Below are 14,546 nucleotides of genomic sequence, written 5' to 3'. Positions count from 1 at the left end.
AAATTACAGAAGTTGTTCCAGGTATGCTGTTTTCACACAAATACACACATGCATACATACATACATACATACGTACGTACGTATAGAGGCTACCCAAAATATAGCATTCTTTGGGAAGGTAATAACTCATCCCGACTCCCTGCCATTTGAATTCAACTATGTGGTTGTGCAACATTACTCATTTCGTATAACTGTGAAATATTGTAGATACAGATCACTAGTTGATACCTATTTTAGGCAAAATATAGCTACATCATTTTGAAAGGTCACTGTTTTGCAGTTAAAACACTTCTTTACACTTCTGGTTTGAACAGAATTTTAACCCTATCTAGACCAGGCTTTTTTGGGATTCCTGGGTCCAAGGAGAGGACTCTTTCGCTCCCCCCTTCATATCTTCCAAACAGTATAGTGTGTAATCACCACATTTGCAGGGAGTAATATACATGTAAATTTTAATCACTCCTGTAATTTTGGTATCATTATGACTTAATATGATGACGTAATTATGGCGTGATTGATGTGATTTTATTGGCTAAAACCGTCGAAATAGGGAATTTCCATCAGGTACTAACCAATAATTTAATAAAAATGGTATCATATTGATATTTAAGTCTGCCGAGACTTCCGTTCTTGTGTTGTCAATGAGACTGGAAACATTAATTTGAATGTTTTTTTGTTAAAAACATACCAGGTAGTGACTAATCATTTGAAGGTGGATTAGTGCATTTTGTCAGCAATGCCTGTCAGTAAAACCCGTTGCCATAGCAACACAAAAAATTATAAACTTATACTACTTTATGCTACTATCATAAATTTGTTGTCAATCAAATTCTATAAAAAGTCACCGAGTTTGGTAGTCCTAGTACACGTCGTTCGGCAGTTACACAATGTGAAAGTTGGTCTAGATAGGGTTAATCCAAATTCAAGAATGACAATTTATCACTGACGAAATTAGTTTGCTGTATGTATAAGGTCATGCTGATTTGGATGGCATCCTCTGGGGAAGCCAACTAATGGAAGCGTGGTAATAAAAACAAGTGCTTTTGCAAAAAGCTGCCAGTTCTGCCCCATGAACATGATTATTTACAGGTGGTTAGTTGAGGAGTATATTATAACGGGATGTGATTGTATTCTTAATCCGTCACCCTTGCCCTTAATCCGTTAACATAAACTTTAATCCCACAGGATAACCCTTAATTTGTCACCCTTGCCCTTAATCCGTTACGAAAGCTTTTAATCCCCTCAGCATTGCCCTTGATATGTCACCATAGCCTTTAATCCGTCCCCATAGCCCTTAATCCGTCACCTTTGCCCTACATCGGTGGTGATAAACTTTAATCCGACAGCATAACTCTTAATCCATCACCAGAGACCCTAATTCGTAACCCTTTCACTGAGTGCGTCATCCTTACCCTCAATCCGTCACCATAACTCTTAATCCATTACCCCAGCCCTTAATCCGTCACCCTAGCCCTTAATCCACCTACATAACCCTTAATCTGTCAACATAGCTCTAAATCCGTCACCCTTGCCCTTGATCCTTCACCATATCCCTTAATCCATCACCACAGACCCTACATTTGTAATCCATCGCCCTTTCCCTTAGTCCGTCATCGTAACCCTTAATCCGTCACCCTAGCCCTTAATCCGTCTACATAACCCTTAATCTGTCAACATAGCTCTTACTCCGTCACCCTTGCCCTTGATCCATCAGCATATCCCTTAATCCATCACCACAGACCATAATCCGTCGCCCTTTCCCTTAATCCGTCATCATAACCCTTAATCCGTCACCCTAGCCCTTAACCCGTCAACATAATCCTTAATCTGTCAACAATGCTCTCACCCTTGCCCTTGATCCGTCATCATAACCCTTAATCCGTCAGCACAAACCTAATCCGTCGGCCTTTCCCTTAATCTGTCATCATAACCCTTAATCCGTCACCCTAGCCCTTAATTCTAATTATAACGTATCGTACGCCATCGGAAAATGAAGGCAGAAATGACATACATGAGGTATAAATGACATGGCACAGGTCCAAATTATGGTTGTACCAACCAACCAACCAACCAATCAACCATGCGTAGAAGCATCCGTTCAATGGTGTTTTCCGTTACAATGAACCAAAAAAAATTCGAGGCATGGTTTGGAATCTACGATCTTAATACAAAGGCGTTGTATACATCAAACGGATGTTTAAAAAGAAGAAAAAAAGAGATAAAAATTTTTTGAAGAATTACTTATACTTAACATGTAGATAGAAACCAGACCGAATATCCTCTTGAACAGATTGTACACAAACGCCGCCAGAAAAAAGTGCAAGACATATTCAAAGTTTACTGTATTGATTTTGTATACGTTTTTAAACTAATAACATGATTCCCAGATTGCGATATAATTGTCCAGTAAGTAACAGGGTAATGTTTATTTCCTGTCATCTATTTGATAGTATACTGCATGACAGCTGACTCCAGTGGCGGAGGATATGCCAGCGAGAGCTTGTGTAAACACAGGCTAGGGTTGGATGTACAAAACTGGTATAGAAAAACCAACACGAATATTGTGAACAATCAGTGTGTTTGCAAGCTGTGGTACGATTGCACGCTCTCACTAACTTGCAAGAAGATACTAGTGCAACACCTGATGAAACTCGGAACACTTACTCCTGTAATTGCTGACACAGTCGGCTGCTATTGCTGTGCCATGAAACCCAAAAATGCGTTTTCCTGTGTTATTATCTCCATGAAAAAGGGAGATATAGTCTTGGGTGTGTCTGTCTGTGTGTGTGTTTCCGCACTACTGTCGACAGCATAACTCTAGAATCTCTGGATGGATTACAATGATATTTGGTATGTGGGTAGGTGTTGTGAAGCCGAAATTCAAGGTCGATTTTGGGCCCCCTGGTATGTGACCTTGGTACTGCAGCAGAACTTCAATTTTTGTATCTTTTGACCTGGACGTGCTGTGGTCTTGATTTCTGGGTGGCAGATAGCTTGTGATGTAATAAAGAAGTGGTGTAGGTTTGGGCCCCCTAGCAGCTTCCTCTAGAACTGCAGGGGCGTTTTTGTGAAAATCTTCTAGGGAGAATAACTGAACAAAGGACGACGGGTTTATTTAGTATGCAGGTAGCTTAGACAGAGATGTACACAGTGAGGTGCAAATTATGCTAATTGTACCTTTAATTTGCATAACTAATGAGGAAAATCTATATTTGCATTGTTTTCCATTATAAGACTCAAATACATGTAACGTATGTAGTTTATGGAAAGTGGAGCATCAACAGATACCAATTATGCAAACTAATTCCTAATTTGCATAATAAATGCAAAAACACCCAAATTCATCTAATTGTGAAATTATTGGACTGTCAATATTGCGACATGTGTAAGTTAGTTAAAGGTGTTCATGTACTAGCATATATTATGTAAATGTGTAAGTCATTTGCATAAACAGAATAGTTCACGGAGATATTAGGTCTCTGAACGTTTGTTCGGGATTGCTTCGCATTCATCCAATCCATCTCTCGGGGGTTGATTCAACCGTACTGAGCATCAGGGTTCCACAGGTATGAACACCAAATTCGGCTCAATGTGAAAAGCTCTAACGTGACGAAATCTGGAAAAACTTCACTGAGTGAATCCCAAACCGACACATTCCTACACCATACAGTGCAATTTACACTTAGGACCGGATTTGTTACCTGGCTTCAAAAATGCTTCCCAGATAAATTTCACTTTGGCTTCCCTACTGTCAGTGGGCTGAGTGGCCAAGTGCATTCAGCAATATTCGTGCCTAATTCCATACAAGTGCATAAATGTCTTAAGTATACTGTCTCATGACAAAGGTATTGCATCCAACGGCGATGCGCCTAAATCACGTTTGGCAAAATTCATGCTGAAATTATTTTCTTCAGTGGACAAGTACCTTCATATAATCTGAATTCCACCTCTGTGGTCAATATGTATTGCTAATCAAACCGATTTCAAAACTGTCCTTACAATTTTTTCCAATTCAAAACCTACAGACTCAAGCATCTACTCACATGTGGCAAAGTGCCTTCAATGCATTATCTAAATAGAATTGGAGAAATAAACACTTGGAACTATTTTAAAGAGGCCTTTAATCAAGACATAAGATACATAAAAAAAGCATCAATACTATGAACTTGTGAAGTCTGTTTTCACGTAAATATAGAAAGAGTGATGATATTCTATTGCAGATGCTTATGACATTTCCAATTTGTGCCTTTTTTAAAATGTAGATAACCAATTCTATGTCCCGGGCTGAGACAAACGTGTGAAGCAAATTGTACAAAATCATGTACCATATATAGTAATTTCATACCCAGGGCAGCTTATTACTTATATGTCCCACCCACAAGATACATACACGTTGTTAAGGCAGGTGTCTTAGGGCACACCGCTAATGGATTGTCTTCAATAAAGTCGAAGGTTACAAATGGGAAATATTAAGCAACCTACAATATGCAGTGTCAGTACAAAAATGATCCTCTGAAATTTAGGACCTAATGAAATTTGTTTACTATGAGGGCAGATCAATGAAGGTTTCCCCTGACCCAGTTATGGTTAATAAAAAGAAATTACAAGTTAATGATAGGCTACATTGTAGGTAGAAAGGGATAAGATAAGAATGGATGGTATGCATTATACATGCATATCTGGAAATAGCTAAATGGCAATACATGTACTTAATTTAGAAAAATAGCAAACACATAGTTCCATTATCACCACAGAAAATTATAAAAAACACCAGCAAGAATTAGAGAAGGCTGTAGGATCCAACTTGTATTGTCATATACTATTGGATAATTTTGTTTCATTCCATATAACTCATATATCTTCTATAATAGAATGAAACAGAATTATCCAATAAACCAGCAGCCACATCCCGCAGCGGCTTAAAAGGTTTGCTCTTCTCTGGTTGAAGAGTTTGCATGGACAGAGGCATAGACAACCCCAGAAGCAGGTGTTATTTTGTAAAAGACCACATCTTTATAAATAAAAAATCAACCAAATTTGTAAAAATCATTCATAGATGAACAAATGAATGAACCAAATAATCCAGGAATTTAGTAGTGCCCCATCATGCAGACACATTGGGGCTTAAGTTGCTAAGGGTGGAAATTGATTCACACGGACGCTACGACCATTATTTTCAAGATTGGGCCTAGATTTCCTAAGAGGTCCCCATTTTTGTGATGGCCTTTTTTCAAGTCATAAGTATGGGTTTCAATGATCAAACTTCAAAGTGATAATTTTTTACCCAAAGCAAGTGGAAAATACAGTAATTACTAATGCTATAAATTGACAAACAAATATCCGGAAAAACATTGCAAAGGTAATTCTAAAGCTTAACTCAAGATTTCTTAAAAGGGTCACAGTTGTGAAGTTTTTCCAATGTTACACAATTACATTCTTGGATTCAGAAAGTATCATTAGCAGAACCAGAACACTCTACTCTAGGGTTGACCGTGCCTTTCAAGTTAAACCTAATTATGTTACACTGCTTTATTATCAAGATTACTTTGACATTTTCAATATCTTATTATAAATCTACTGGAAAAACAGAACTTACAAGGCAAGTTGGCTGATCAAGTCAGAGTCAAGGCAGTTTTGCACCATACTAAGACATATATACAAATAAGAACAATTGTGAAAGGAAGCTGCCTTCTGTGACCTTTCTAGGTTTTCACTTCTACAATTGAAGCACATCCAGTTTCTTTGACATCTCATGGTGGAAAGAAGTCAAGTTGCTTGGTTGTGAGATCAGTTGTGTTGGATTACTGTATCCCTCACACCTTGTGTCGCCTAGAAAGGAAGGAATGATACTCCAACTGTGAGATATGGATCCGAACACACATGGCCAGTACTGTAAATGTATTTAGATTTGCGGTGATTTAATTTCACAGTGAAAAGAAAATAGAGTGTTTGCGGTGGATTGAGTTTGTGATAGGGCCCCTAGAAACCCCCTAACTTGGAAGGTTGCTACAGATGGACAGAACTGTCGCCTGTCACTGATCTAACCTATGTACCTGAGAACTTAACAAAGGCTTTGATTAGGCTTGAAATTCTCAATAAATATGATTTCAATATTCGAAGATTGGGTCCAAATTCAATTGTGTGTTGTTTTCCATGGTGCCTCCAACATGTGTATGTGACGTACATACATTTATGTCATACCTGGGCCGCAAAAATGTTTGATATGGGTGTTCCGGACAGTGTGATAATTGTCCATATCACACGGGGTTCTAGGTTATATCACACAGGCTTCCATAGAATATTTAGAATGCATTTTGAGTGCGCTGGCCATGGTTGCGCCGCTGTCGAAAATTTGAATGCCGGATTCGGAGGTTGCAATCGATGTAATTACGATTTCTTTGTTCGAGAACACAAAACTCTCTCAACTTCAGGCGCATTTCGCATTGAAATTTGTGTTTTTTTTGGTCGGTATGACATAAATACAATACAATACAGTAAATTCCACATCACAGTTGGTACCTCGGGCGATACGGAAGACACCATGTTGTATTCTATATGTAAGGCTTAGACAAGGGGGTACATGTGGCTAGAAGAAAACCACAAAAACTGTGAACGTAAAAAGAAGCAAACTCAAATACATTGACAGTAAGTAAAAACAGTTACTCCCAAGGTGCTCACATACACTTACATGTACTGTACATATAGATGTGCACAGCACAGCCACCAACTAGAGAAATCTCACACAGAACAACCAAGAATATTCATGTATATCCATCCACCACATAACCCAACGTCCACTGCTGCCTGGATTTCACCACTGATCAATTTGTGCTTGTTTGTTTTGTAACGATTGTACATGTACCTGATGACTGGCATCATACATAATGATGATGCAGACTGTAGCAGGCAGAGCTGTGACATACATGAACAAGTAAAAATGTAATGGGGACGGTGGACATGGGTTTGGGCTTTGGATGTTTAGAATATGATAGACTCAGCATGCCTTGTGTCGACATGTCACAATGCACTTACTTGGCACTTGCCCTGCGATCATGGCCTTCAACGGCTATGGCACACTGAAAGGAACAAATCAAAAAGGTCATGTCTACAATCAACACAGTTCCAAAATGAGGGGTCTGGTTCTTAGCCTCACATGACATTATTTGAATGCCGGGAACAAAGTTGGGACCACTTGTGTTCCTTACACTCATCAATGATGCGTCTCCGGTGAGTGAAGATTCGGCCGAGGCTTGGAAGTACGTGGATGATATGTCCCTGTCGGAGGCGAGACCCGTTACGCATGATTCCACGCTACAAACTGACGTCGATAGCCTCGTACGTTGGACTGAGGACAACCACATGCAACTCAACCCTTCCAAGTGCATGGTAATGCTGATATGCTTCATGCGGAACCCCCCTCCCCCACCTGTATTGACTATTAAAACATCAACACTTCAAGTCGTACAGTTCGCTAAGATCCTGGGGGTAATCTTCCAAGCGAACCTGAAATGGGACGCCCACGTCAACATGATGGTAAACAAGGGGAGCCGCAGACTGTACTTGTTGCGGGTACTTAAGAGACATGGCCTTGACACCACAGACTTAACACTAGTCTTCGTTGGCTTTATACGACCAACTCTGGAATATGCATGCCCTGTGTGGCACCCAGGTATTACTAATGCCCAATCTCGAGCGATTGAGAATGTACAAAGAAGAGCTTGTCGTATAATTCTCGGCCCCAACTTTGTTAGCTACAGCATGTCACTGAATCAATTGTCACTGCCATCTCTATGTAACAGACGACACGAACTATGTGCTAAGTTTGCTACTTCCTTGTTAAGCTCCACGACGTTCTCCAATTGGTTGCCTCCAAACCGTGTGAGTCTCCATGGCAGGAACCTTAGGTCTAAATACCAGTTAACGCAATTCAAATGTAGAACCGGTAGATATAGAAAGACTACACTACCGTACCTGGTTGACCTTCTCAATAACAAAGCACCACAGATAAGCACTTAGTAAGTATATATTTTAAATTGAGTCTTGTTGATTAAGATATGTGATGTTTTAATGTAGGTATATCTGTTTGCTTTTAAACTGATTGTAAGACATACCTCAGTTCAGCCAATAGGCTGCCTTTGTATGTTTGTGTCATGAAATGACAATAATAAACCATTCATTCATTCATTTGCATATCAATACAATATAATTTCTGGCGATTTGATGGAGAACACAACTCCAGAAACAGGTGTTGTTTCTTCAGCTTCTTTTAATTAAAATACCAAAGAAATAACTGAATTGACAAATTGAACATTGCATTTGGACTAGAAAGCAGTTGCATTTGGACTAGAAAGCAATTGCATTTATAATATTTAGCAACAATATTCTTATAAACCCCTGAGTACAGATACATGTATTGCATGTATAGCCTATTATTATAAAATCAGCATTGTCTAATAACAAATCTTGGGGTGATCTTGAAAAATATTTTTGAAATTTTGTGGATACTTGTTTTTCAATTGTTTTCAGATAATATTGCTTATACGTTTTAACAATTTAGATAAAAGACTATTTCGGTCAAAATTGTCCAAACAATTAAGAATGAAAGTTTGAATATGTTTGAACTTATCTATATATTTTTAAAACATTTTGAAAGTAATTGCACAAATATCTCTTTATCTGTAAAATTTTCAAATACCTATGTGATTGTTTCACTATTGGAACATGTTCCAACAATTGGCATCATTTTTCAAATGGTAGATTTGCGTTATTGCCCCCATAAAAGTAGGTGCTAATCGCATACACCCCCATGAAACTCCCTATGGGCTGTACCCGGAAATATGGGCCGTATCCGGTAAAAAATTTGCAGATGAGCACTACAGACAGCATTTCGCCACAGCTTGTGCGAGTGTTCTCGAAATTGGGGGCCATTTGTACAATGCCACTCGGCAGAGAGGTGGCCAGGAATGTTTGCCAGAGCATAGGCTATGTGGGATTGCGTACGTATCTAGACGCGACTTTCACGCGACTACACACCGTGGCCAGGCGATGTCCGCCATTGGGTACGGCCCATAGTTACAGGGTACGGCCCATATTTCCGGGTACGGCCCATATTTTTACCGGGTACGGCCCATATTTTTACCAGGTACGGCCCATAATTTTACTGGGTACGGCCCATATTTCAGGGTACGGCCCATATTAAGGAGTTTCATGGGAGTGAATATATACAATCTGATTTCGGTAGGATCCCTTGAGTTTCGCCTGGATCGCGGCATCTCCGAAAATGGCTATGAGCACCCGCGTCTCTCCATCATCCCATACACCAAAAATTGCCACTCGATTCGGCCATCTTTCCGCAAATTATTCCAACAAGCTGGGAGCGAATTTCATACAATGGCGGGAAGCAAGCGTAAACAAGCGGAAAGACTGAATTTACATATGACCCGTTGAACCATGCATGTCCGGGTCAATATGCAAAGTAATGCGCATTGACAAGTCGGGTCCATTCATACTAAGTCGGAAATTCGGAATACGGGCAATGTTTGCGAGTAAACCACCTCTGGAGGCTGCGATGCGCTTCGGGTGATTTCAAATGCGATTTGGAGCGTTCATACTAAGCCGCATCAATGCGATTCGGGCAATTTGCATGATTTAGTATGGACGGGGTCTTTCATGTCTGGACTTTTGTCTTGAGGTGTCTATGCATGGCACCTATGCCTAATCCCCTATACTTTGAAGGGATGTGTGAATTGCGCTGTTCCCAGCCCACTGACCCAGTTACACAATGTTTTTAGAATGTTGGAACATGTAGGAACAAATGATGAATCTATGTTACAACAGTTTCGAAAATAATACAAATAACACGTTAGAAATTTGTCTAACATGTTGGAACACAGCAGAAACTGATGTTATAAAAGATAATTTTAAATGTAGAGCAAAAGGCAACAAACACCCACATGGTAATGTGGAATTGACTCTACAGCCTTAGCGACCTCATCTTATCCTTGCATTGGATGAAAAGTTTAATTTGCTATCTGGAAATCATCCAAGTGGCACTCATACTATACAGGAAAGTAAAACTTAAAATTGAAAAGACTACTATACTACGCTTATACATAATGCCCAAAGTAAAGTTCCTACTTGTTACCTCCATGAAATGTGTCATGAAGGTTATGTTTTCATTTGTGTGTCTGTGTGTGTGTCAACAAGATAATTGGAGAACGTCTTGATGGATTGGTTTCATATTGTCACAGCTTTCAACAATTCTTCATATTTAATCGTTAAAGCCAAAAGGAAAAATCCGATGAGTAGTTGGATGTATATAACTTAACAGCAGCTGTCTGTAAAAACCCAATTTAAGCATAAGGTGACCAGAGTCAAAAAAATGAAATTTTTTTCAATTTTGTGTGGTGGTAGGGCCCTGGCCCAAACGTACAAAAATGGGAAAGTTTTGGGTCTGAGGTTACCAGTTGCCATGGTAACGGCCATTTTTCAAAATGGCGGATTTTCGCCTTGTGAAGGCCTCTCTCTCACTCAAAATGGACCATTTTTGGCCTACTGTAACTGCCACAAATGAACAGAAATTGTGTTGCCTCTAACAAATGTTATTATCCATATCTTAACAAGAAAAAAAGTTTGGTTGGAAATGTTTTGGCACAAAGGTTTAAAGATCTGGATGACCTGTTTTTGTAAAATTTCAAAATTGACAAAAAGCCATTTTTTTGACGTTTTTTAGCAAGCAATATCTCCTTGAAGGGCACTTGAGATTTGTTGATTTTTGGTACAGCTCTAAGTTAGACCTTTATAAATATCATATAAAAAATTGTTTGAGTTCTCAATGGGGCAGGCCACAGTGACCCTAAGACTAAGCCATTGTTTCCATTGTAGCAGCTACAGAATTGTACTTTGTAGGTGAAATAAACATGTGCAGCTTGGTGATTGAGATAAAAAGGACTTTTCTTTAACTTTCTATCCTGCAAGTAACCAGCCTGGCACTTAGAAAAGGTTTTTTGTAAGTTGATTGCTGGTTGCCATGGCAACAGTCATTTTCGTTCTTAATGGTGGATTTTCACATTCTTGTAGGAGGAAAACATTAATAGCTTGGCTATATATGTAAAGAAAATGAAACCTGAAGTTTTTTCATGTAACAAAGAAACCTACCTATTACTTAGAAAATTATGTTTCTTCAGGACCGACAGCTTTTTCTAGCTGGCGCTTCTGATTTTTTGAGAGCCAACATATTGTCTTGGTGTGGCCTAAATATGGTGAAACTATCGGGTGCTTTGTGTCAGTATACAGGTGGAAGCGATGAAATGGATGTTAGGGTATGTAGGTATGTCTATGAATGTCGTAAAGCCGGGTTCATTTAAATCAGGCAGGACACATTACCCTTGTCTCCACATCTGTCCAGTCACCACTGTGCTCCTCTTCAATATCCTCAGATGCACTTCGCTTTCTGAAGGAACAAAATACAGAGAATGCTTGAAATAATCGCTACATGTATTTTAAAAGAAATGTCTTTGAAACCAATACCCTCTAATTTAATAACACAGTATACTAAATATACTGTATACAGAGGTAAATTACATAAAAAAGCAATGTCTCAAATTTCTGACACTTTCGAATCTGTCAAAACAGAATTGAAATGGAGGAAAGGGTGCTTAAAGGAAGAAGCAGACTAGATTGGTTTGAGCATGTCACTTCCACCATTAGAAACTAAGTTACAATTAAGTTAACTTTGCAAAACTTTATCCAGGCATGGAAATAATTCCATTTTTAGTTACATTATTCAACATACAAGGGTGAGTAAAAAAAATGCCATTAGCATCATAGTAGGTTCATACTTTCAATGAAATGAGTTGAAAATTGGCAAATATCTTCTTGAGACTAAAATATCTTAATTTTTGTGAGCAAGCAACCTGATTTCAAGATGGCTGCCCCATTCGAAGACAAGCAGTTTTTCTGACCCACTTACAATTACGGTACAAAGCCGAAATTACATCTGTATGATGATACATATATCTATAGATAACATGGCCATTTTCATTTTTTTCGTTTTACTGGTGATTACATACACATTGAATTGTTGACTAAACAGAGTTTTTCTCAGTGTTATCTTAATTGTAAAACACATCTGCTCATCTGCTAACTTAGTTTATGCCAAATTTCAACTCTTTTCATCATCTGGTCGTGACAATCTCATGATGGGTGTTCATTTCATTTCATAAGTAAGTAAATAAATGAAATAATAAACTGCTATCAATAATACTAATGGCATTACTTTTTGACTCACCCTCGTAATATGCACTTACCTGCTCTCAGGGGGTGCCTCCTGTTTTAATACCTCTATGTCAGTAAACTGCACACTGTGTCCACCAGCCCTTGACTTGAACACATCCCCCTGCACAGCAAAGACACAACTCATTCAAGAAATGCATGCAATTTGTATGAGAGAGCCTACTGTAGAAGGCAAACATAATTTGTTAAAGACAAAATTGTATAAGACATACATGTACACAGCTTGTACAAGACATACATAGCTTGTGAATGTATAACTTAAAGGGGGACTCCAGAGGCAAGTGTTCAATCTGTGATTGCTTATATATATGCAGGTTAGTTCAGGCACAGGCCAACAATGAAACATACCTGCCATACACCAAGGGTGCCATACCTAAAAATGCCTTATTTGAACTTGAAATAGCATCATTCAAAACAGCATAATGAAAGAGTCATATACTGAACATTCGTTTATTTCGCGGTGTCCAAGTCCTTGCACCAAAATGAGGCTACAGTTGGTGCTCCCTACTGACAAGCCTTTATTGCAAGGTATGCCATCTTTGGTGGTACAATTTGCCCCTCCAACTAAGTCTAAGGTGAAATACTGCAATACTTGTGCTTGCCATGTGTACAAAATATTGGGACATTTAACCTTGATTTTGGCTAAAATTTTTAATCATATTTCACGGGGGCATGAATTGTACATAGAAAAATTAACCTGATGGATAGAATAGACACTTTTTACTTTTTTTACTGTTTATACCCTTACAATAAGCCTGCGGGCATGAACTTGGAAATAAAAGATTGTTATATAAAGAGCTGGTCGTTATCATTGTTATCAGTACTTTATATGTTCAAGACAAGGCACTTAACACATATTTCCCATGTCCTAAGCCCAGCAGTAGGGTTTGGGTTGGCGTGAAGAAGGGCATCCAGCCGTAAAAACTCTTGCTACAAAAAAGACTTGCACTTGATGAGGAGTTCTGGGGCTCCCCATCCATGTGCAAGCACGATGGGGAATAAAAGACGTAAAACAGGAGAGAGAGAGAGAGAGAGAGAGAGAGAGAGGGAGAGGGAGAAGACGATATTATTGTCACCTCCAAACCTCATAAATTACTAACTTTGATGCTTTAGTTATGTGTTTGCATAATTGGGATAAGCTTCAGAATTTAGTGTAGAGGCTTAAAACAAACATTTGGAATTGTAGTGCTAGATCAAAGAAAGGGCTTCATTGTTCATCCTGTTTTTCTTTGTCATGTTCGCCCTAGAATTTTCTAAATTTTTTCCGCCCTAGCTGTCGCTCAAATTTTTCTCTGACGAAATCCGAGAACCAACAAATTAAATTGGTGTGGCCTTATGTTGCTAAAACTAAAATATCATCAGAGCAAACGGATATACAGTCAAACCTGCCTAGGCGACCACCTTTTCAAGGCAACCACCTGGCATTGGCGACCACTTTTACTCGGTCCCAAAAATTTTCCCCAACAAGCATTAAGCTACCTGCCCACCCGTCCAACGCGACCGCCACGAATTGGGACCGCACAGAGCACAATTCCTACCCATGGCGGCCGCCTCATTTTCAAACATGTGGCGACATCGGATTTGCTAAGACCTTTACGGACAAAAATCTATGGATGGCATCTATTCATGCATAAAGTGTTCATTAATAAGTAAAACGTTTGCAAAGATAAGTGAATTGTACCAAATACTTATGGCGATGTTGTGCCCATTTACCGTAAACTTATGCCGGATTTGTAACGTTACTGCAAGCTTCTGGTTTCGGTTTTCAATCTTACCGCCATGACCGCCTCCCCAAAAGATTAAGCCTGAAACCCTCGTGTAATTTTTCAACAAAAGAGATGTCATTAAACTAAGCTTAGTCTAACAAGAAAATTTGCCACTTCAGCGCTCGAGCTCGTGAGTGCGACCGGATTAGTCGCATATGCAACCAGTTTTTGGAGAATGCGACTAGATTTAAAATCACGGTCGCACGGTGCGATAATAAAAAATTAAGACCTGCGCCAGGATAATGGCTGCAGAACTAGGCGGTAAGCTGAAGATATTTAGGTATACAACATGTAATTTCCAACCCTACCGCGAAAATCGTCGGTGAATTTTCTATCATGTTCCCACGCCCACGGTACAAAAACTATCCGTTCCTAGTGGCAAAATTACCCATAGAAATAAAGGATATAAGTTTCTCTCTTTTGTGATGTATTTGTTTGATTTGTAAAATGTTTCAAACGCGGGAAATTTGCAGATGAAACTTGGCG

General features: G+C 39.1%; 1 protein-coding gene across 2 annotated transcripts in view; it reads right to left on the bottom strand.

The window, feature by feature from the left end:
* Positions 1 to 4,104: 4,104 nt before the first annotated feature.
* The window catches only part of LOC136425711 (kinesin-like protein KIF23), a 79,494-nt gene continuing 69,052 nt past the window's right edge, over positions 4,105 to 14,546 (bottom strand). For both annotated transcript variants that reach the window (XM_066414644.1, XM_066414645.1), the window contains 4 exons: positions 12,309 to 12,397; positions 11,386 to 11,452; positions 7,033 to 7,076; positions 4,105 to 5,829 (listed from right to left, as the gene is read on the bottom strand). In XM_066414644.1, the coding sequence (XP_066270741.1) occupies positions 5,814 to 5,829; positions 7,033 to 7,076; positions 11,386 to 11,452; positions 12,309 to 12,397 (216 nt within the window). In that variant the 3' untranslated portion in view covers positions 4,105 to 5,813. The remainder of the gene's footprint in view (positions 5,830 to 7,032; positions 7,077 to 11,385; positions 11,453 to 12,308; positions 12,398 to 14,546) is intronic.

The sequence above is a fragment of the Branchiostoma lanceolatum genome, chromosome 19 (assembly GCF_035083965.1).
Source record: "Branchiostoma lanceolatum isolate klBraLanc5 chromosome 19, klBraLanc5.hap2, whole genome shotgun sequence".
In the NCBI taxonomy this organism is placed as follows: domain Eukaryota; kingdom Metazoa; phylum Chordata; class Leptocardii; order Amphioxiformes; family Branchiostomatidae; genus Branchiostoma; species Branchiostoma lanceolatum.
Note: the sequence above shows the minus strand (reverse complement) of the source record. Positions and strands in the feature narration are given on the sequence as shown.